Raw genomic sequence first — 23605 nt, 5'->3', positions numbered from 1 at the left:
GTTCACATTAAAATCACTTCCACGTGAAGTTTACATCTTACAGAGATTAAGGAGAACAGCCCTTTTATGCACTGTACAAAGGTAAATGCATTTGATTTGTGAACTGAATCAAGGTATCCAGGGAAGAGATTTTCAAAAGTGAAAATATTATTTTATTCAAGAAGGGTGGTTGAGGCCTCAGCCCACTGTTTTCTAGAGATGTTTGCACATGGTTGGGAAGAGCCTGACGACGTCATTTTATGTCTGCAGGAAATTGGTGTGACCTACCTCTTATCAGGGATGCAGCCCTTTGGAGATACGTTATACATCTTTGGCTCTGAAAGTTAACTGTGCTGGGTATGCTACAATTTTAAGTGCAGTAATGAAATTTAAAGGTGTTGCAATAGGCATTTATTGATATGTTTTCCCCCAGAATAAATGCACTGTATATTTAAGATCGTCTACTCCTCACAGGAACAAAGGTCTGTAATTTATGGCCTTAACCACTAGAAAAAAATCCCATCCTAGAACTCGTATGAATGCTAACACTGTATTTTGCTGTCGGAATGATTCAGCTAGCAGTTGCTGTCTCTAAAAAGCAGACGTACTGGTGTAAACAACTGGATTTTATCATTATGTAATTACCAAATTTCCCCTTTTTAAAAATGGATTTGCACTTTGAAAATATAATGGCTTGCTTTTCTCTAATTTACACAAGTTTATTGGACACACGGACAGTTAAACGTTGGGCTGGAGCCCTGAGAGCTCCTCCAGCAAGGCGCAGCACCGCGGGGCTCGCTCCTTCGCACTCGTGCGGCGCGGCGGGGGGGCGCGCTCCGGCAGAGCGGCCGGTCCCGGGCAGCGCGGGCCGCCGCTCCCGGCCGCCTCCCCGCCGCTCGCCGGACAGCGCCTGGGGCCGCGCTCTGGCGGGGCCGCTGCCCGGTGACCCTCGCTGACCGCCGCTACGGGCGCGGCGAGCGGCACCAGGACGGCCCGGCACGCCGAGCCTCCAGCCCCGGGCGAGCGGAGCGTGGGCGCGCGCCAGCGGCTCCACCCGGACCGGCGCGGGTGGGGGCCCTTCCGGGCGCACGGCCTGGGCGGGGGCCCGCGGGGCTCCGCGCGCCGGTCGCTCTCCCGCCCGCAGCCGCCGCCAGCTTTCCGGGCGGCGTGTGACAGGACCGGGCGTCCCCGCCGCTCCGGGCCGCCGCGGCAGAGCGCCGGCACACGGGTCGTCTGGCGGCTGCTTGTGTCGTCCCGCCGCGTCGGCGGCGCGGGCGCCCCGGCAACGCCGGCCCAGCTTCGCGCCCTTCGCAGCCGCGCCCTCACGGAGCTCGGGCGGGCGGAGCGCCGCTGCCCCCCGCCCCGCGCCGGGAGAGGCGAACCCGCGGCACGGAGGCCCGGGCGGTCGGGGACGGGCGCGCTCCTTCGGCGTGTTGGTCTGGTCAGACGCCGGGACCGAGGAGGGTGTCGGGCTGCGGCTCAGGATCCTGTAACTGGCATCGCTTGCGGGAGAGGCTCCAGGCTCGGGACTGCATTTCCACTCAAGAAATAGCGAATAAGGTGGTGGTCAGCTGTAGCACTATTTTTCGGTACTGATGCTAATCGCTTAACGGTAAGTTAAAGGTATATATTAATTATATAACCCAATTTTTGGAAGTCTCCATCTGAATACACTCCAAGCCTGGAGTTTAATTTTAGATTTAAAGAATGCATAACTCCTCAAAAGAGTGGTGTCAGCGTGTGTTGTGGGGTTGACCCACAACCCTGTGTGACCACGCAGCTGTTCACACACTCGTCCCCCTCCAGTGGGATGGGGAAGAGAATCGGAAGGGCAAAAATGAGAAAACTCATGGGTTGCGATGAAGACAATTTAAGAGGTAAAGTAAGCTGCATGCATAAGCAAGGCAAAATAAGGAATTTATTTGCTACTTCCCATCAGCAGGCAGGTTTTTAGCCATTTCCAGGAAAGCAGGGCTTCATCATGTGTAACCGTGACTTGGCAAGACAAATGCCATAATGCCGCATGTTTCCCCCTTCTTCTCCCCAGTTTTTATTGCTGAGCACAGTGTCATATGGTATGGAATAGGCCTTTGGTTGGTTTGTTTCAGCAGTTCTGGCTGTGTCCCCTGCAACTTCTTGTGCCACCCTACTCCTGGGACAGGGAGGGGGGGTAGCAGCATGAGAAACAGTGAAGGCCTTGATGCTGTGTAAGCACTGTTCAACGATAGCTAAAACATCAGTATGTTTTAAACACTGTTTTGGTCACAAATCCAAAACACAGCACCCTATGAGCTACTCTGAAAAAAATTAACTCTGTCCCAGCTGAAAAAAATACAGTGTGAAAGACAAAAAGTTGAAATAACCGTCTTTTAAATGTTGTCATGCAATTTTTATTTTGCCTGATCTATTTCTTTTCAACGGACACAAAGTCTAATTGTTTACAATAGGAGAAATTTGACTTATGGATGTACAGCAGATTGTAACAGAGAAGTTTATGTGTGTACAGGGATAGTTTGTCAGTTCTAACGGCACAAATGAAGTACATGGCAATGCTGTATATTGGTCTGGCTTACCTTCTTTGTATTTAGAGAAGAAATGGCCAGGTTAATTTTTTTAGAGCAATATTTTATAAATAGTGGAATAATACTGCCCTCAGTTTAATCCTTCAAACAATATGCTTCTGACTTTGGATCGTATAAGAGAGGAAGGACACTGGTGTTTCAAAGAATCTTTCTGAAAAAGATAAGTTGTCAAAAGATTAGCAACAGACAATCTAGATAAAGATGGTAAATGATTGTTAGTCTTTGGAATTTTTATTCTTATTCAAGCACCAGTGGTTTGTGTTGTTACTTCTGGCAAAAACCATGAAGCAGAAGAGAATAACTTTTTCCAAGAATAATACATTAATAAGGCTATTTGTTAGTGGTGGCTTTTTAGTTAGACCCCGGATAAACCAAGGATTAGGCTGTTTATTGTTCCTGTACTACTGAATCTAATACTGAATATTAGTGACTGAAACTTTGCAATCACCTCTTGTCAATTGCCCCCTATCCTCACCCTAGATCGGGAGATAAAGTAATAAACTGAGTTATCAAAAATTAAACTCAATGTAGACACTGCAAAGATACTGAAATGAGGAGCATAAAAGGTCTTCAGCTCTCTCAATGCAAAGACAACAAATTACAAAGGAAGGCCTTTGCAGAAAACATGTCAGGGAGATTAATAATGACCTAGGAATGGCTCTTGTTCCACCTTTTAGTAAGGACAGTGCTGATTTTGGAGGGTTAAAGAAAGATGATGGAAAAGAAGGTCTGAAAAAGAGAAGTTGTAAAGCAAAGGTAAAGACAACATTCCAGGTGGAAGGTGATACTGAATAATTTCCATTTCACAATTCTAAGACTACAGACAAGCTATTGGAAAACCTATAATGGGTGTTTAATGAATGTGTCATGAGCATAGTGGTACAGTGTGGCAAAAGAAAGCATAAGCAGTTCCTTGGTTTAGGAATGGGAAAAAAAAAAAGATGATTTAAGTATAGGCAAGTTTGTAAGTGCAATCTTGGTCACATACAAGGTTTTAGAGTAGATTTTAGAAGGACTATGGCAAAAGAGATCAGGAGAAATGTGATTAATTTGAGCAACCTGATCTAGTTGAAGATGTCCCTGCCTACAGCAAGGGTGGTTGGAACGAGATTATCTTTAAAGATCCTGTCCAACCCAAACCATTCAATGATTCTAACTGGGACGAGAGCTCTTCATTATGACCTCGCTGCAGAAGAAAACACATTGTGTAACAGCACTTGGCTGACAGACTGGGTAGATGTATTAATCTTCGGCTGATGACAAGCTCAGATGTATCTGTGCAAGGTGATGCACCTGCAAAAAATATAATCCTAGCATATGTTAAGAAAGAAGATTTCCAACAATGATGAGGGCTTCTCACCGTCATGGACAAGGAACAGAGATTTCTGGTCTCTTGTGCTAGAGACTAATTGAAACTTGGTCAACTGCACAGAAGCAACTGGTCAAGGAAGAGTGTTTCTTATGAGATGGTATTAGAACAGCCTATCTTGTTTAATGAAAAAGTAGCAAATATGAAGACTAGGGGGTGATACGACTGCAGTCCATAAATGCAATAGGGAGGAAGAAAGGCTCTTTACTGTTAATGGGGAATACTGGAAAAGAACAAACTGGTGCAAAGTAGCCGTTGATACCATTAGCCAAATTTAGTACTCAAGCAAATCTGCATAATTTGTATAATGTTCTACTTGAATAGTAATTGAAATTAAAAGACAGAAAACTGGAATGAATTATTGTAGTTATTATTGTTGTTATAAAATAAAATCCTTGAAGTATGCTGGAAGCATATTTTTGAAGTTTAAATTTGCCAAGTACTCTCTATAGTAAGGAAATATAAATGTAATGTTCCTAAATAATCTGACTTTATATATTTTCTGACTACATATCTGTGCTGTTAATTTCAGGGGATCAAAATTCATGAGTCACGTGTTGGGAAAACTATAAATTTCACTCCTCAAATAATTATGTATTGCTTTTCTTGAAGATTCTGTGTTCTGGTGTGTCTTGAGTTCTACCTGTATTTTGCTCTTTTTCTCTGCCTCTAGAACCTGTTGTTGTTTCAGACCTCTCTCACAGCTCATCAGAATCTGTATTTACCTATTTTAATTAGGCCTATAGTACATTACTAAAAAAAAGTGATTGCCCAAAAAGTACAGATACATATATAGTATATTTTTCTACTTCTCTTTAAGTATGTGTGTGAACTGTGGATATGTCAACATGCAGGATTAATCTCCAGAAGTAAACTTAACTAGCCTTAAAAATATCACCCGAGCACCCAGGTTTGATTTACCTAAACAACTCCACACTCAAGCTCGTAATTTAAATTAAGTTCTTGGCAGGTGACTGTGTGCTTTGCTCAAGAAGGAAAACTTGTTTTTCTGGTAGGTGTGGCTGCTGTTACTGATATTAAAGAACACCAACCATCTGAAATAAAATGTATTGGCAAGTGTCTTGGGTATTGTACCACCATTATTTTCCTCAGTATTGTTCTGTATTGAACAATTCTTACAACTTCTCTTAAAAATATTTTTTATCTGGTTAGAATAAACAATTTGTAGATTATACCTTAGCAAAAAATAAATGGAGGACTGAACAGAACTTCACTCAGCTATCTGCTTTAAAAGGTACTTTGCCCTTTCAGATGTTCACTGTTCAAAACACAGCTGAAAAGATAATTTTTTTTTGATTGTTCATTGCTAGCAAAAGCAGAAGAAATAACAGGTAATAAATTAATTGTATTATTTAATGTTGACATGTTTTGATATGTCTTTAGTAAAAACTATTTATTCTATAAGACTGAACAATATTTTAAGTCATAGATAGGTAAGACTGAGGAAAAAATGTTAAATGTGACGTACTCTATGTTGTAAGAATGCTAAAATATGGAACAACCTGGGAATAAGAATGCTCAGGGGAAACTTTTTGCCTGAATTTAGAATGTTTAACAAAAAGACTTACAAAATTTGAGTTGTTCTCAGTCACAAATCTCCAGCAGAAAGTTGTACGACAGTAGCAGGCTCTTACCATGTATTTGCAGTTCTGCTCTAAACTGTACCGACTTCTGGGGGGGTTCTCTCCATTTCAGAGACAGGAGGGTCACTGCTGTCTGCTGCTGCTGTTCCGCTCTGTGCCTGGTGTGATCTGGTGAGATTTCTGGTGCCCTGTAACTCTGCGAGTCTTTAAAGCAATTTCTTGGTAGCTAGGACAGGCTGCTGTAAATCACATCAGCCTTAGCAAGTGGGGCATTTTAAGGGGTATGTTGTGACGGTAGTTCTCCTTACTTTGCTTTTTCAGGAAAGAGCAATTGTGAAAGTATTGTACATTATTCTGAAGGCGTGGGCAATTATTTTTTGCCTAGACTCAGCTGAGATTCAGAAGCTAGAGCGCTGTATTCAGAAGCTAGATTTTACTGACTGGAAAATACTGTGTTTAAGCAGAAAACCAGACCCTAGGGGTATTTTTCAAGCCAAGCAGTGAAGTTGCCAGTGAATTTAGGCACTTCCAAAGTTATGAAGCTGCTGAGTATAATATCTGGATCAAAACTATGGATTTAGGTTATTTCTAGTTTTGTATGTTTCTTACTTTTCTTTGAAAGTGCTAGTTTTCTGTTCCATCACAAAACACTATCTAGATAGAGTCTCTCAAAATAGCTTTACGCAATGTGTGACGTGCAAAAAAAAAAGGATGAAATATTAGGTTTAATTATTATTTTAGAATAGACTGAGTAATATGCTTTGGAAAAAATATTGTTAGATATTTAGCATGTGTATACTTTCTGAAGATACTTAGGTTACTAAGTACTTAAGCAAGTGATTTTATTAAGAGTCTTGAGAAGTAAATGAAAAGACAAGAAATATGAGAATCTTCCATTATCTGCTACCCTTATGACATTGCTTCCTGGTTTAGCTATAAAATATATACCTGGAAATCTTGGTGTTTTAATGGTATGATTTTTTTTCCTCAGCAGCTGGCTTTGTGCAGCAATGACATGCCTACTAGAAACATTTTCTTCATCTTGCAGAATAGAACCAGTTTATTCCATCTTGGCATTTTACCCCACACTTGCTGGCAGTCGGGGATGCTCTCTTCTACCAGTCCAGTTTTCTGATCTCACATGAATTTGATTAATCTGGGGCACTCTTCTTCAAAGATCTCTGTGGTACAAGCAGGCCTTTGAAGAGACTTGCTGTCACCTTGCTGTTTATGGATCATATCTGGATGCCTAAAGATGAATTTGTAGAGAAGGCTTTAATCTGTGCTCCACTGGCAGAAATTACTGCTTGGGAGTGGCACAAGCTCCCTGTCAGGCATTAACACTTGCCAGCACGAGTGCTGCTGAAGACTGTGGCCATACAGGGACTCTGGGATGCTTGTTGGTTCGTGCAGCAGCGGGAGTTTAAGCCCTGACCCCCACACCATGCCTGGAGCTGGGCCAGCATCAATGCAGTGCGAGGAGGCCCAGATCTCTAGCGAGCACGAGGCGGCCTTCCCTGCGAGCCCTGCCTTGTACGGTGCTAAGCAGGGTAGAGCTAGTAACTGAGAATATGTTTTATACCCCTGTAGATTTTGCCTGTCTTCTGCTGAATTGTATGAATTGACCTTCCTCTCTATGTGGTGTCTCATTTGTGGTGAACTGCAAGTTAGGGAATTTATACAGTAGAGATTGTATCTGGACCATCATGTGTAATCCCCAGTTGACATGTTTTTTTATGAACTTGATTAATTCTGTGTACATTTAATTTCTATATCTGGCCTTAACTTGTCTGTGAGAAATCCAGTTGACCTTTTCTTTTATATAATTTACATATATACTGTGTAGGGAAAAAAAAAAAGGCACTTTTGCTTTAAAAATTACTGCCTAATTATTTAATTGGGTGTTCTAAAATTTGGTTATGGAAAATAATGCGTAATGGCTCCTTGTTCTCCTGTATATAGACCTCTATCATATTCTCACACAGAACCCTTAATCTAAAGAAACTGTTCTGCACATCCAACATACAGAGGCATTCAGAGTGTCACATACAGTATCATCCATCCCATTAAAGGTGTGTTCTGTGATTGATTTTTCATAAAAGCACAGTAGCTGGGTCTCTTGATTGTCAGTGCACAGTGATAGAGATTTTCCCATCTTGTTTGTGAAATTCTTGAGCAATGATCATGAGTCAATATTATCTCATACTACATATTTTCTTTTCTGCAGATGCGGCAGCATAAAGTGCAAGGACAAAGAAATTTGCATCCACATTTAGATACATTCAAAATGTCGTGTGGTGGGAAAAAATCTTACTTTGCTGCTGCTGCGTGCATTATTACTCTAACTTCAATGGTCACACTTTCTTATCTTAGGTTACAGAGACTTTCTCACCTGCCAAAAATAATTCAAGAAGGTAGCAGATGTAGAGGGAAAATTACCAATAGAACAATAACACCATTAAAAGATAACAGAACTTTTATTATATCCCCATACTTTGATGACAGAGAAAGCAAAGTCACTCGTGTGATCGGGATTGTTCACCATGAAGATGTAAAGCAACTATACTGCTGGTTCTGCTGTCAGCCCGATGGAAAGATATATGTATCAAAAGCAAAAATTGATGTTCACTCAGATAGATTTGGATTCCCTTACGGTGCAACAGATATAGTTTGCTTGGAACCCGAAAACTGCGATCCAACGCATGTATCAATTCATCAGTCCCCACATGGAAATATTGACCAGCTGCCAAGGTTTGAAATTAAAAACCGCAAGGCTGAGACCTTTTCTGTTGACTTCACTGTATGCATCTCTGCCATGTTTGGAAATTACAACAACGTCCTGCAGTTTATACAGAGTGTGGAAATGTACAAGATTCTTGGGGTGCAGAAAGTGGTGATCTATAAGAACAACTGCAGCCACCTGATGGAGAAAGTCTTGAGGTTTTATATGGAAGAAGGAACTGTAGAGGTAATTCCCTGGCCAATAAACTCACACCTCAAAGTCTCTTCTACATGGCAGTTCATGCAAGATGGAACACACATCGGCTACTATGGACAAATCACAGCTCTAAATGACTGTATATACCGTAACATGCAGAGGAGCAAGTTTGTGGTTCTTAATGATGTTGATGAAATAATTCTTCCCCTTAAGCACCCAGACTGGAAAACAATGATGGACAGTCTTCAGGAGCAAAACCCAGGGACTGGTGTTTTCCTCTTTGAGAACCACATCTTCCCAAAAACGGTATCTACTCATGTGTTCAACATTTCATCCTGGGATACTGTGCCAGGTGTTAACATATTACAGCACGTTCACAGAGAGCCTGACAGGAAAGATCTAATCAATCCCAGGAAAATGATAATTGATCCACGAAAGGTGATTCAGACTTCAGTCCACTCTGTCCTACGCGCTTATGGGAACAGTGTGAATGTTCCCATGGATGTTGCCCTCATTTATCACTGTCGGGTGCCCCATCAAGGAAACCTCCCAAGGGAATCCCTCATCAGGGACACAACACTGTGGAGATATAACTCATCATTAATCATGAATGTTAACAAGGTGCTATATCAAACCGTACTGTAAGCTCAAAAGTGAAAGCTTGGCTATAAGGAGGGAAGGTGGGGACCTACCCGCATCGTGGGGAAGCAGAGGATATCATTTAAAGTTCACATTAAAATCACTTCCACATGAAGTTTACATCTTACAGAGATTAAGGAGAACAGCCCTTTTATGCACTGTACAAAGGTAAATGCATTTGATTTGTGAACTGAGACATGGTACCTTGTAAGAGTCTACAGTTAAGAATTTGGTTCCTCGAGTAGAGTCTCTACTGCAGCTTTGTAAGATGTGAGAGTTGAGGCATAGCGACAGGATAGCTCTTTCACATGTCTGTAACTATATAAGGGCATTATTCACGGCCTAGGAAGTGACCATGCAGAAATTACAAAGTTAACGTACCAATTTCCAGCTTTCTCTCTTTTTCATTTCCCATCTTCATATATGTTTTAGGTAGTACGATGAACCTGTAAACCACCTGAAGAAGGAATGAATTGATTTTTGGTTATTTGTATCTCTGAAGTACTTGGTGGATAAAAAAATACAGCTGTGCTTAGTGGTGCCTGTTAAAAGATGGCTTGGGACAGCATCTCCCAGATGAAGAGCTGCATTGGCATTAACACTATAGCTCATTATAATCACAGAGGCAGGGTAAGAAAACACACCATCTGTAGCACTGGAACTGTCACTCGTGAGAGGTATTTCTTCTTAAGGGAAATGGGAATTTGTAGCAGAGCCATGAGTCGTTTAATGATACCAAGGATCAATGCAGATGGTATTACCTCTTCTGGAAAATGTAAAACTAGTTTGTTTTCAATTAAAAAAAAAAATAATCAGTATTTCTCAACTGATTCAAATAATGCAAAAGGCTTTACAGAGTTTTCAACCTCTGTACAAAAAATACAACTACAGTCATTAGTATTAAAGGTAACGTTGCTTAATTCTTGCAGTTTCTATGTCACTGTTTGGGTACAAAATTTGTGTGTACCAAGTTGAGTAAAAGGTAAACAAATGCATTGTGAAAATAATTGATCAAAATCTACTGGTTTCAACTGTAAAAAAATGAACACCTTATATTCTTTGAAATAGTGTTTGGAAATTATATAAGTTAGAAATTATATCAGACATGTAAGTTTAAGAAGAAGGGTGATCCCTCTTTGTTACCCACAGCTGTTCTGAATTACTTAAGCTGTAAGTGCTGAGTCGTGTTGGGAAGCTTTAAAACAGAGGCAAGGGATACAGATGGATGTTGAAGAAGGGATGTTGTGAACTGAAAAGGCGGCTATTTTGAGGTGGAAAGATGGATGGATGAACGAACAACTACTTATGATACGTTTTTGTTTTGTTTTGTTTTTTTTCCTGGGGCCTTGAAGCCTCATTACAAACTGTTTCTTCATTCATGAAAATTTGACATCCGGTGGATTTTAGTCCTTTATGTGATGGGTAAGTTGAATTATGTTGCTTTCTTATGTAGGTGTAAGGGTACAGAAGCTGCATCTTCCCAACCTCTATCTAAAAATAGTGCCAAGTAGTTATTAACTTCTGCTGAAGGGTCAGATGGAAAGCAAAGCAAATAAAAAACATTTGCTCACTGTAGTTTCACAATTTCAGTCATATTTTTTCTGTTTGCTAAGGCCCCAAAGCTATGTGCATTGTACTGATGTTGCAATGTATTAGAACCTTCCTATGAAGGGACATCTGGGGGCAGTGATAGTCTGACGTTTTGGTATGTGACAGAAGTGTGTGTGTGTGAGAGCAGGTATGCTTTTTTTTTTTTTTTTTTTAATTTCTACAAGTGTCATATTTTCATTCCTTCATCTGTTTTGTGTTGGCACATACATATGCCCTTAAGCAGCTCTGTCATTAGTGGATTAGTATCATTACCTAGCAAATGTCCAGGTAGAACTTTTACTTGGAAGTCTTCAAGAGACAGTCTGTAAATAACTGTTTGCTAATTCTGTTTTATAATAATCATCAGCTACTATGTAACAGGCTAAAACTTCATTTATGAAACCAGACGGGTAGAGCAGTGTAGTGTATATTGGATGCTTCTCATCATGCTTTTCTGCTTGCATACTCTGGGACAATGCAGAAAATGAGAATTTAGAGTTCTTAATTTGTTTAAAATTTTCTGCAGCATGTGAAATACTTGTGGCAGAATCCCTTTCCAGCTACCACTTCACAGCTTTTTAACAAACCATAGTATTTGCTTCACAGTGGCAGCACCATCTCCCAAAGTCTGTATCAACAGACTCTGGTAGCTGTATTAACATCAGAGATGCCTGCTGCAGTGGTACTGCTTGGCCAGAGGTCCATTTAGAATTTTAGACTCGTAGTTTAGAAGGGGCTTCTGGAAGTCCAACTCCCTGCACAAAGTAGGGTAAGGTAGCGTGGTTTGCTCAGGACTTTGTCTAGGTAAGCTAGACACACAGTCTCTCTGGACAACCTGTTCCAGTCTTAAAACTACCCTCACAGCAGAGAAGAGCTAGTTGGAATTTCTTTTGTTGCAATTTGTGACCGTTGGCCCTTGTCCTGCAGCATGATGCCAAGATGAGTCTGACTTTGTCTTCTCTATACCTTTTTAATTAGGTAGCTGGAGACAGTAGCAGTGCCTCCCCACTCCATGCCCACCGCCACCTTCCCTTCACCCACCCTTCTCTCTGGAAGGCTGAACTTGGCTCTCAGTTTCTCAGACATCTTGTGCTCCAACTCCCTGTCCATCTCTGTGGCCTCTCACAGAGGGACTTGCTCCAGTCTGTTTTGTACTGGGGAACTCAACATTGAACTCAGATGTGGCCTTGAGTGCAGAACAGAGGTGGAGAATCCCTTCCCTTGAACTAGCTATGTACTTGTTAGTACAGCCCAGTATACAGTTGGCCTTGTCACACGGGCATATTGCTGAATTCTGTTCAATTTGCTGTGCAACAGCATTCTCATGTCCTTTCCTGTAAAGCTGCTTTCCATCTAGTTGGCTCCAACCTGCCTGTTGTGTGGGGTGATTGTGTTTCAGGTGCAGGATGGTGCATTTGTGTTGATTAAATTTAATGAGATTTATGTCAGCCTACTTGTCCAGTTTGTTGAGGACCTCAGAATAGCATTCCTGTTCTCTTGCATATTGACTGCTTCCCCTTCCTGTGGGGTTTCCCCTTCCCCTCCAAATCAGTATTGTTGCAAACTTGCGGAGTGGACTCTGTATCATAAAGGTCACTAATAAAGTAGTTAACCAGTTCTAGCCCCTGAAGAACACTTCTATTAACTGCTTACCAGTTAGATTTTTTTTTTTTGTATCATCGCTGGTGACCACTCTTTGAGCTTGGCAGGCCAGCGCATTTTCCATTCATCTTGCAGTCCAAATATTCACTCCATATTTCACCGATATGGGTACAAGGATATTTCTGGCATGTTCCTGTCTAAAATTCTGCTGTGAAGTAATCTTTCAAAGCTCATGCAATGTTTTATAGGTGGCCCATCATCACGTGGTTCCTGTAGAGTAAGTTGAGTTACTGCACACATCATACGCAGTATAGTTACTGCCACATTAAGAATGAAGAGAACTGTGTTTCAAGTTGTTGAAAGCTTTCTGTTTCATGTAAGTTTTCTTCACTTTTGAGTGACAACAAAAACTTTTAAGAGATCATCATTCGTGCCCCCGTTAGTATGGTTTGAATTTAGAGCTGTACATTTGGCTTCCAATTGATAAAATCCTTGACAACAAATACATTTTCAAAGAAAGTTTGTGTGAATAAAGGTGGAAAACCCGAGTACTTAGGACTCTAGCCTTGTATTCAAGAGACACTGCTCCACTGTGACTTCATGCTATTGCTACCACATCACTCAAATACTGATTCTTGCATATGAAAACTCCCCTTCCAATGGTGTAATTCATATTGCATACATTTGGGAATCTTGGCCTTCGTTCAGTACTAAGTATGAAATTAGGTCTCCTTGGATACTGGGAAGAAAAAAAAATCCTGCTAACAATAGTAATGCTAGGCAGTTTTATCTTTTCAGAGGACATGAGTCAATCTTCATGAAAACTCCTGTTTTCAAGTTGTGTAAAAAAAAATTAAAAGTAAATAGACATTAAGGGGAGATTTTATTGTAAAGGAGGAGGGGAACCAACCTAAAGCGTTTCTAAAGCATGTGATGTCATAGATACAGCTTTTAAGTACATGTCAAATACCACAAAAGTATGTGGATAGGTATTTGTTACTCAATAGTTAACTCGTGTACATCAGGTCTCCTGTGACGATCAAAGCAAAAGACCTTTTTCTACTCCTATGCTTTTCTTCAGACTTTTGATATTCCCCCCTCCCCCCCCCCGAAATGTGGTATTGTCGCTGTTATTTTCCCCCCCGAAATGTGGCATTGTCGCTGTTATTTGCCCCTGCTTTCCAAATCTATATGTAGCAACTACTTTAAGTGCACGATTATATTAACTGCAACTTTTGGAAAAAGTGAATGGCTGCTAGACATCATTTAAAGTAAGAGAGTCACTCTAGCTGTAGAGACTGAACATCATCTTCCCATTCATTATATTTCTACCTACCTGTGAACTAAATTACGTTCTCACACAAACTATAGGAAATATGGACTATAAAATACTGATCAAGCTGTTCTGAGTTACCATCAGCAAATATGATGAATACTGTCAGAGGTTCTCTTAAGGTTAATTGCGATGGCAGGCTTTATCAGATAGATGAAAAGTTGGCTCATTCTCACTGAGGAGAGTTCATATTGACATGTTCCTGAACTTAAATTATTATTGTTAGCATCTGATCCTAGTTAAAGGACTTATTTGATTTTTCTATTTCAAAGGCTAAGTATTTAAAGATATCATAAGGAAAAAACAGTTTGAATAGAATGATACTGGAGAGAGAGAGTCTGCTATCTTCTCATTTGAGTTAAGCAGCCATGCACTGTAACCAGTATTTGCTGTTACATGTACAAAAGCCTATGGTTCTAAAATAGTAGCTTCACCTTCCGTTTCAACAACAAAAAATAAGGTCAGAAGTCAGGTCAAGCACTACTTCATTTCAGACCTGATGGTGGATTTGAATGGTTTAAAAATCACGAGCTATGCTTCAGAGTCCAAACAGGTATGCTTACACATGAGTACAGACAAAATTTTGTGGTGAATACTGTTAGCATGCTGTATTGCATTATGTCCAAAACAACCCACTCCCAAATGCCCAAATAAAAGTAAATGATTGTGCATTGCACGATGATACTATTAGGTGTGCAACTTTGGTTCATGCAAAGTCTCATTTTATGGACACACTGCTGATAGTCCATATACTCCTGAAGATTCTGCATATGTGAGCTTTTCAGCCATGTTCTTTCCATAACACCAAATGGATACTATGGTCTGGCATACTGGTGGCAAAAACCAAGCCCATATCATTTTGGCCATTTAGTCCGTTTAACCAAGACATTTCACCAGCCAAAAAGCTTGAGCCTCTCTTTGACTTTCTATACTCTGGTAGAGGCCAGCGGCTTATCAGTTTTTCTGTCCTCAAGTCCATTATATACAGGTATCTGTTATCAAACAGTAGAGCAAATATCTCTCCAAAGCCCAGCAAGGACACATTTGAGAAGTCAGGAGGTTTGATAACCCTGGAAGACAAGACAACATTGTTAGAAACTCGGTCATGATGTAGTCGTGAACCTGCATTACTAAAACAAATCCTTATGTGTCTATAGAAAACAAGTGTCTAAACTCATCATTCTGAAAGGAAAGGATTTAGAAAGAACTAGATGCCATTTTTTTCAAATTAAGCAATGGAACACTTAGCTGCAGTCAGGCCTGTGGTTTCAGTTCTGGCTTTGTGCATTCAGGACAGACCCTTCTGAACATAAGTAAAGGTTAGGGTTTGAAAGGGATTCTGCACAGCACAAGGGAAAAAAAGTCTTGTTTCCAGATACACACAAAAGACCAAATGTACTTGTGTTTTACACTAAATTTCCATAGGGATTTCATGCCTCAATATCTTTACATTAAGAGGTAAAACCTCTTCTTATTCTTTTGACCACTCTTTTAAAAGCTGGAAATAAAACACAGAAATGCCTTCTTGTGATAAGAAGATAAGATAAATCATTCAAGATTGGTCCTTAACAGAATGCTGTTTTACTGATGCTTAGCATAAGTTAAGCATTTTCATCTTAGGGAAAACAAAAGTATTTGTTAGTTCCCCTGCACCTTTAGGATAGTTTTGCCTTAATAAATAAAACTTGGGAACAGAAATTGAAGAAAGTTTTCCACAACTGATTGAGCATTTGATCATAGCATTACATAAAGCACAGAACTGAGGCACAAAAATGTATGGAGATGAAAAATCTGTTCTCAGCAGTAAGAGAGTATCTTTCTCTTTTGAAAGATGGGAGGGTAAACTGAGAGGTGAAATTTCTCAGTCATTCTTACTGTAAGAAGCACTTCTTTTGGAGTAGATCTTCCTATGGTAGGTACTCCACTCTACAAATATTCGGGCCATTTCAATTGAGAGTCTGCTAACAGTTCTAAAATGCAATGTTTTTCTTTAGTAAGTTACAATCTTTGATGCCACCATTTCTAACTGATACAGCCTTGTCCTTTTTATGGAAACAGAATGCCATCCTGTTTGACCACTTACTGCAGTCTGATTGATAGATTTCACTATCATTCCACAGCACTATCAAGAATGACAGATCAGTAGTGCTGTAAGTAAAATGAGTCTTTAATTTCTTGCTCCATCAAAAGACTCCCAGAAATGGCTGCCTGGTTCTCTGTAGAGCAGTCTCAATGGCAACATTAACTTCTAGTCATTCACAACTACATTCACATTCACAACTACAGCACTGCAGTCTGATTTAAGTCTATATTGAAACTCTTCAGCATATGGCATGAAAATATGAAAGAGGGCTAAGCCTGTGTCCTGAAACCAAAACAGCAATCAGATGATTCATATTAACAGATGATAAATTAGAATTAAACCTGGCAATATGTGTAAAATAAGATGTTTACAGAATTTTTATCAAAGATTCTTTTGGCCTGCATGTAAAGTGAGTTATTAAAACTAATATGTTCAACTTCTTATTTATTTAAAGATGACTAAGTCTTAAACTGAAAGATTTACCTGAGAATATCATAGCTGGCAAAGTCCCACTGGTATAATCCTAGTGCTGAACTGCACACTATGTATTTACCATCAAAGTGCAGTCTGGGCTGAAGGGAGATGCTGCGATCTTCAGAAACAGACAGTGTTTTTAAGCACTTGCAGTTTATTTCCCTTCCAATAGGCCAAATCTACAATTAATACACAGTTTAAGACGATAAAACATTCACATTATAAACCATTACACAAATAGAGCAAGCCTCACAGTCTCTTTTTAAGCATCGGGTAAATGTGTGTGTGTGTTTCTTCAGAAATACTTATCTCCTTTAGGAGATAACATCAGTTCCGTAAGTGACTTGTCTTACATTATTGTTGCAGTATGTGGTGTTTCTAGCCTAAAAAAATCCCAGTGAAAATGTGTGCTTTAAAGAAAGAAAAAATGTCAACCATCCAATTGGACAGAAATGTAACAACATTTCAGTTCTGCAGGCTTCCACAGCCACACAGTATTTACAGCACTCTCCAACCCAAAAGTCCCCAACAGTAACAGTACTTGCAGGTAAGTGCTTCACTGTCAAGTTAGCACAGGAGGCATGCTCTGAAAGCACTTATTTTTTGCGTTACCATTCATGTAGAGCTATCATTTAAATCTAAACATGAAGGAAAGCATTGAAAAGTTAGCTTCCAAAGAGTTGCATGTCTGGTACACAACTTTACGAGCAGGGAATATGGGAGAAAATAAAGTCTTATATTATTTGTAAATGTCAGTGAAGCACTCAAGCATTTTATTTCCCTAGGTACCAAAATGATATACGTGTGATATACAGTACATACCTTGATTTCATACTTATCTGCACTTAGAAGAATATAATCCCCAGGACTATGCATAAGAGATTTAACTTTGCACTTCTGCAAAACCACCTGTAATTGAAGGATGTAATGATTTATGTTGATACTGTCAAATAACCAAACTTTCATTTGCATTTTTCACTTCATTGACAACCTGCATACTGTACTCTTGTATAAAGGCAATACAACTACTTTTAGCAACCGAAGGGAAACTACAGTTTACACTTGTTCCTACTAGTGACAGCTTACTGTATTAGTAAGCAACCATATCTACACCTCTAGAATTACCCCTCCACCTTCCAAGTTCTGAAATACTCAGAAGAAAAATACTGTATCTTGACTTCAGAACACTTTTCATGCTCAGTTTTTGTTTATCAAGATCATTCGTTCTTCCACATAATTTTTAAAGTAGCTTTCTTTCAGAACCATTCTTTTTATTGTCTTTGAATCAAACACGATTCCTGGTATTATTCCAGCTGCTTTGGAATAGAAATATCTTCAATGGACTGAAAGATTTAATTATAGCTTCTTTACGTATTTTTTCTGCTGAAATGTTATTTTGCAGTATTTCCTGATTTTCTTCAGATTCTACACCTAGGTGCAAGGTTAGGATTAGGAAATAGAAATTTAGAACACATAACAAATTTATTACAAGCAAGTGTTTCGCAAGATTAATTAAAAATCAGTATTCCTACCTTAGTGACCCATTCTGTGTGTCCAGTAAGGGTATTCAGGCACGTTCCTGTTGATAAGGCCCATACTTTCACAGTGAAGTCTGCAGAGCCACTGACCAGAATATCAAGTTCATCATTGTAATCCACACTGAAAACTACAAGCAAAGAGGGTACTAACTAAGGAATACCAGTCTCTATGCATGCGTTTTTCTGTGAGAGAGACACTAACTATGTCATATAGCCTCTAAATTCATATGCTACTACAGCTTTAACTGTTGTTCTTGAATTGTATACATGAATTGTTGCTCTGGATTCCTAAGCTTACATTGCAAAATTACTGATTTTTGTCCAAATTAAGAGTATGTACGTCAGTGGTTCCTCTATGGTTGGATTATGGCAAAGCGTAACTTAAGCTAGTTTCTATTTTAAGAGCTCTACTAACTCAATTCCAGTAGGATTAGTACATCTGATAAATCTCATAACTCACAGGGGAACACACCTACAGCTGAGCTGAGGATATTTTGCAGTAGAGGACAGAGAAGTTAATTATGAGGGAAATGCAAATACAGATTCCCAGGTCCTATTGTGCTCTTTGCTGTAAGCCCATCTCTAGTATGGGGATATAAAGAACTGCTGTTGCCACGTGCTCCCTGCTACCTAGGGTTTGCATCTTTTTGGTAGACTTGAAAGTACTAAATAACCATGGCATTTAGTATTATTTCTGTGCAACTGCAAAACACTACATGGCTAAGCTTTGGCATTATTCAAGGGCAGACAGATCTAGATCTGTTCTGGCCACTTCCCCCTCCTACCCCAAAAGATGACTTGGAACAGGGCCTGAAAAAAAAAAAGCTATCGTGCAAAGAGCTAACTTAAATTGTAATTTGTTTGATGATGACATATATTACTTGACTGGTGAAATTACAAATTGAAAAGTTCAACGTACCTGCACCAGTATGTCCTCTAAAATGCTGTGTCTTTGCCCCAGAGCTCCATTCCCAACAGGCTACTGTGTTATCAAAAGAGCCCGTTACAAGCTTTTGTTCATCAAACTTCACTGCAGCACAAGTGTGTGTCTGGATACCATATATGCACTGACCTGTGCTTACATCCCACAGTTTTGCAGACAAGTCATCTGATCCTGGAATATAAAAGAACAGGGTAATTGGAAGCAGAGAGTAAATAATATTTCCAGTTTTGCCTCTTGTCTGGTCACTGGGCACCACTGAAAGGCGCCTGGCTCCATCTTCTTTGCACCCTCACTTCAGGTATTTGTGTACATTGATAAGATGCTCCCTGAGCCCTCTCTTCTTTAGGATAAAAAGTCCCAGCTTTCTCAGCCTTTCTTCGTATGAGAGATGCTCCAGTCCCTTCACCATCTTCATGGCCCTTGATTGGACTCTTCAGTGTGTCCATGTCTCTCTAGTACTGAGGAGCCTAGAACTGGACACAGTACTCTAGGTGTGGCCTCACCAGTGCTGAGTGGAGGGGAAGGAGCACCTCCCTCAACCTACTGGCAACATTCCTCCTAAAGCAGCCCAGGATACCGTTAGCCTTCTTTAAAGCAAGAGCATGTTGGTGGCCCATATTTAACTTGCGTGTCCACCAGGACCCCCAGGTCCTTTTCTGCCAAGCTGCCTTCCAGCTGGGTGGCCCCCAGCATGTACTGATGCCATCGAGTTGTTCCTCCTCAGGTGCCGGGCTTTGCATTTCCCCTTGTTGATCTTTTTCTCATTAAATAGTACTTTCAAGCTGCCTGAATGGGGAATATGCCCTAGTTTTAAGTCTCAGCACTACAGCAAAGCCTCTTGTTTTCATTTTCATTAAGCTACTACATGTCTGGCCCTCCAGTTTCCTCATACCCTTTTAGCACCTTCCATAGATTCCAGCACTGCCTCTAATTGACAGTGTCTACTGAAACAGACGCATGGAAGTTTCACATGATAGGTCACTCTCAGGTTTGCAGAGCCACTGACTATACTGCAAGCTTTAGTTTGTTTCAGATAGGAAAGGAGTCCACCGAATTTTGAAAGACAGCAGATGAACACCAGGCCCCATCACCTGACAGTTTCCTTTCTCTTCCTAAAGTTTCTTTTTTTTTTTTTTTTTTTTTTTTTTTTGGGATCAGAATAAAACCCTGGACTCCTACACCTGTTGTTTCTCCTGGTGGTTTCAGCACAAAAGTGTGCACTTTTCAGAAAGTTTGGACAATGCTGCTTCCTGTGTATTTACATTCCCTGCTGAGTAGGGAAGTACAAGACTGGCTAGAGTCTAGTTGCTGTTTTCTAGTAACCATCTTAACATACCAACAAATGTGGGAGTACTTAGCGAGTGTTCCCAACTTATTCTATAGTGCTGTCATCTCAAGTGATTTGGAACTCCTTGGAATATGCTCTGACAGCAGTTCATTGTTAACTTTGTTACTATTCTTTCATAATTAAGGTTTCATATTTGTTCTACCTGTATTTTTAAGTTCAAACTGAAATCTTGAAGTCTGCAGTCTTCAGGGAGGAAGCTGAAATTATCATTACAATGTGCAAGTCAGACAAGTAGCAAGGTTAAATCTAGTTTACAGGTCTTCGTACAAGCACTTATGTTAAGAACTGAAAGTGCTTACAGACTGTATCAGAGAAATTGTCTTGTTTCAAGGAAGAAGACAGACTTTTCCTGCCACACCTTGGGAGACTGCAGTCCTCACATAGCCCAAACAAGGTCCCTTTAACTGGAAGTTATCCTCTAAGAGCATAACTAACATATCTGTACTTCTCAAATGGGCTTACTAATCTGAAGCACGATACCTGCTGTTACTGTTTTTTTAACCATCAAAGAAATTGGTCTCCTTCTTTTCCTATTAAAGTGACTAGTGAGTTTATTAGTGTGCCAGGTGTTTCAGAAATTGAAAAACAGAAAGTAATTTTGAATCATCTTAAACTGCGTTAGCACTACGAAAATAATCTGTCTGGTAAAGGAAAAGCAAATTGTCATTAGCCATATGGAGGGTCGGGGGGAGACAACAAAGAAGTGTAAGACTTAAGTTTTCTGTCCTTCCTACCTGTACACAGAAGTCCATCTTTATAGTAAAGTGCATATACTCTGGCACTGTGTCCAATTAAAGAGGATGTCTCAAAGGCTTCGTGGTCCTTCAGTTGCTTCATCCTTAAAATAGCCTTTAGGTAAACCTTCTTCCAGTGTAGAGGATCCTGAACAGAGTCATCTATTTGCCAACCCAAATTCTTACATGCAGTCTGCCACACCTCTGTACAGGCACTTATAACCTTATTCCACTGCTTAGAGACGAGGCAACATGTGAGTAACGTCTGAGGATCAAGCCATTTTAACAGATAAAAACTAAGTTCCAATGGAAGAAGTTTGAGGAAGTCCCTCTTGAGGAGAATCTCTAGATTATTGGAGAGGTGCCTGAGCTGGACTGCTCCACTCAAGCTAATCAGGTGATCCAGAGTTTCATTTTTCTGCAAGTCCGTCAGAGAAAGAAATGTAATAGAAATGTTATCAAGCCATGCTTCAAAGTCCTTTTTCTCCATAAGGTTATGGAAAAATTTACCTGTGATACATCAAAATACTGTATTAGTTCCGCTCAGAAAACAAGGTAAGCATCACATCTTTATTACTGGTCTATCAGTATTCCAAATGGCATGTTAACACATGGACTGAAGTGACGCAACTAATTTTTAAATATTCATTATGTTAGGACTAAGCATTTGCAATGCACTTTGAACTATCATTTGTCCCACATCAGACTTAGGAGTGAACTGTATGGAGCTAGTCAATGTTAACATTCATTACGAATGTTAACATCTTTCTTGTTCCAGGTTAACACTTTCAACTTCTGAATCCAATAAGGTAAGGGTTAGTTTTAAGTTTTAAACCTATTATAGCAAATAAACACTGTCTTACAGTTTACTCATGGATTATATCGATGAAGGGAAGAAACCAAAGCATGTAAGCAGAGTGATAAGCTAGTTACTGACAGAACTTATTCATACCTTTGTCCTGAACTGTTTTAAACACAAAGCAGGTAACTGTAGTTTTTTAAAAAGAAGATACAGAGAGATGTCTGAAAAACTGTTTTGAAGGACATGTTAGCCATCTTTCTATTTTGCTCCTGTAAAGACTGTAGATTGTGCTGGTCTAGTATCAGTTTTGACATGTTTGCACTGCTTTGACATAAACACTTTTTTTTTTTTTAAATTCCTGGGTTTTTTCCCCTCTTTTCTCAGTTTATTTCCAGTGAAAAGAATTAACTACGAAACTGAAGGTTTGAAATACTACCTCCTGAAGTACATGATCTGTATGCATTTATACTATCCTGTGGCATCTCAAGTTCCTACAATAAGCTTGGACAAGTGATTAACAAGATAAACACTGGGCAAACAGTTAAAAAAACATAATTATTTATTTCCTCTGGAAGATCTAATTCCATTAATTAGATAACTGGCTCAATTTAATTCATAGAAGCTCCCAAACCCAAAGAATTGAGGAATCTGAGTGGGAATCAATAACGTATTTATTTCTATACAGACATTTTACCTTCATGGCATAAGATCTTAAGAGTACACCTCTTAACATGGCATAGTAGTACAGAAAAGTACAGTCTTCACTCTGAAAGGCTGCACGTGTGTGGGAATATAACGGAAGATTGGCGAGGAGGATTGTAAATACACTCAAGTGACTTGCACCTGGGGTGCCGAAAAACACGTACATCATACTAGTAACTGTTGTTCAGTCGTGTGTGCTGGACAAGTAGAGCATCTGCATTCAGATAACACAGGTCTGTGATAAGACTCAGGGGCACCTAATTGTTCATGCCTGAGATTCCTGCCCTGCTGTGAGAAACATCAAAGCACAGTGGAAAACTACCGCCTGCTAGAAATCCTTTATATACAGGCGAAGGCAGCAGGCCCGGAATCTCTCACTCTCTGTCTAGCAGGAACCGAGCTCCACGGTGCCTGCGTCCCCGCTTGCGTGCCTTTGCCCCGGGTGCTGCTTTGGAGATCCCCCGGTTTGCGAGGTAACGGGAATAAATTTGCTCTTTGCATTTTATCCGTGCTCTTGTGGCTGTTCCTGCGTCCCGCCTGTGTCGGCTCACACAACGTGGCATGCAATTGTTGATAAAAACACAAGAACATACCCAAGAACTGGGTCTCAAATGTGCAGAAACAGGTGTTCCTATCACGTCACAAGTTCATACAGTAACTTTTACTGCTGACAGCACTTACCAGCTTTCCTCAGCACATATGGCAGAGAATGTATTTGATGTTCTAACAGGCATCTGTTTGCTTTAAAACAAACAAAAATTTCTAACAGGCTCCCTATGAATAAAAAGGAGGTGAGCTCTAAGGTGTTTGTTGTGTTCAATACACGAAGCTAATTACCGAAAGCAAGGGCTGCTGAGAGGCCCGAAACCGGTGCTCAGAGCTACGTGCACAAGGCTGTTTCTGGGCGTTCACCGGAGAGCCCGGCCCGCCCGTCCGCCCCTCCCACGCAAAGAGCACGGCGAAGATGGGGCGCTGCCGGCGCCGCTCGCCCCAGTCCCGTGCGCCGCGGCGCTCACCTCAGGTAGCGGCCCGGCGCGGAGCGTCCTTCGGCAGGCAGCCGCCACGGCTCGCGCGGCGCCCCGGAGCCCGGCGTGGGCTGGGGCTGCCCCGCGGCCATCGCCCCCGCAGCAGGACGGGCTCCCCGCGCTTCCGCGGCCCGCAACGCAACCTGCGGGCCCCCACGGCGGGAAGTCGCCCTCGGACGGGACCGGGCGCCTCAGCCACGCCCGGCGCGGGAGGGGCGGGGCGAGCCCCGCGCCGCGGGCCCTGCGCCGGGCGAACCGGCCGGCACCCGGAGGCAACGCGCTCCCCGGACCCCGCTGCGCTCCGTAGCCAGGCGGCTTCC

The 23605-nt window shown here is 41.0% G+C and overlaps 2 protein-coding genes across 5 annotated transcripts; one reads left to right on the top strand and one right to left on the bottom strand.

Annotated features, from left to right (window-relative positions):
- The first annotated feature begins 6 nt into the window (after positions 1-6).
- Positions 7-10824, top strand: LOC137670955 (uncharacterized). Of its 3 annotated transcripts, XR_011049374.1 has the most exons (3): positions 7-81; positions 7762-9279; positions 9544-10824. XR_011049374.1 is itself a non-coding variant. In XM_068414146.1 (2 exons), the coding sequence occupies exons 1-2, from the start codon at positions 67-69 to the stop codon at positions 9115-9117; spliced, it is 1371 nt and encodes a 456-aa protein (XP_068270247.1). In that variant the 5' UTR covers positions 7-66; the 3' UTR covers positions 9118-10824. The 3 variants fall into 3 exon arrangements, 2 of the variants coding, with proteins under 2 accessions (XP_068270247.1, XP_068270249.1); XM_068414146.1 differs by having other exon boundaries at positions 7762-10824; XM_068414148.1 differs by lacking the exon at positions 7-81 and adding an exon at positions 1307-1591 and having other exon boundaries at positions 7762-10824.
- A 2343-nt stretch (positions 10825-13167) lies between these two features.
- On the bottom strand, positions 13168-23540 carry FBXW2 (F-box and WD repeat domain containing 2). Of its 2 annotated transcripts, none has more exons than XM_068414119.1 (7): positions 23277-23540; positions 20757-21266; positions 18651-18845; positions 17726-17859; positions 17016-17102; positions 16203-16372; positions 13168-14706 (listed from the first exon to the last, which is right to left on the bottom strand). In XM_068414119.1, the coding sequence occupies exons 2-7, from the start codon at positions 21244-21246 to the stop codon at positions 14418-14420; spliced, it is 1365 nt and encodes a 454-aa protein (XP_068270220.1). In that variant the 5' UTR covers positions 21247-21266; positions 23277-23540; the 3' UTR covers positions 13168-14417. The 2 variants fall into 2 exon arrangements, with proteins under 2 accessions (XP_068270220.1, XP_068270221.1); XM_068414120.1 differs by having other exon boundaries at positions 20757-21174; positions 23277-23537.
- Between the last annotated feature and the right edge of the window lie 65 nt (positions 23541-23605).

This window comes from Nyctibius grandis, chromosome 16 (assembly GCF_013368605.1).
Source record: "Nyctibius grandis isolate bNycGra1 chromosome 16, bNycGra1.pri, whole genome shotgun sequence".
Classification (NCBI taxonomy): Eukaryota; Metazoa; Chordata; class Aves; order Nyctibiiformes; family Nyctibiidae; genus Nyctibius; species Nyctibius grandis.
This window is presented reverse-complemented; position numbering and strand designations above follow the sequence as displayed.

Bases quoted from the DNA above. Each gene is read 5' to 3' on its own strand.
- FBXW2 (XM_068414119.1), bottom strand. From the start codon at position 21,246: ATGGAGAAAAAGGACTTTGAAGCATGGCTTGATAACATTTCTATTACA. The intron at 18,846-20,756 runs GTAGGAAGGACA...TTTATATTCCAG, and splicing joins AGATGGACTTCTGTGTACAG to GATCAGATGACTTGTCTGCA. The intron at 14,707-16,202 runs GTAAATCTTTCA...CTTGTCTTCCAG, and splicing joins GCCAGCTATGATATTCTCAG to GGTTATCAAACCTCCTGACT.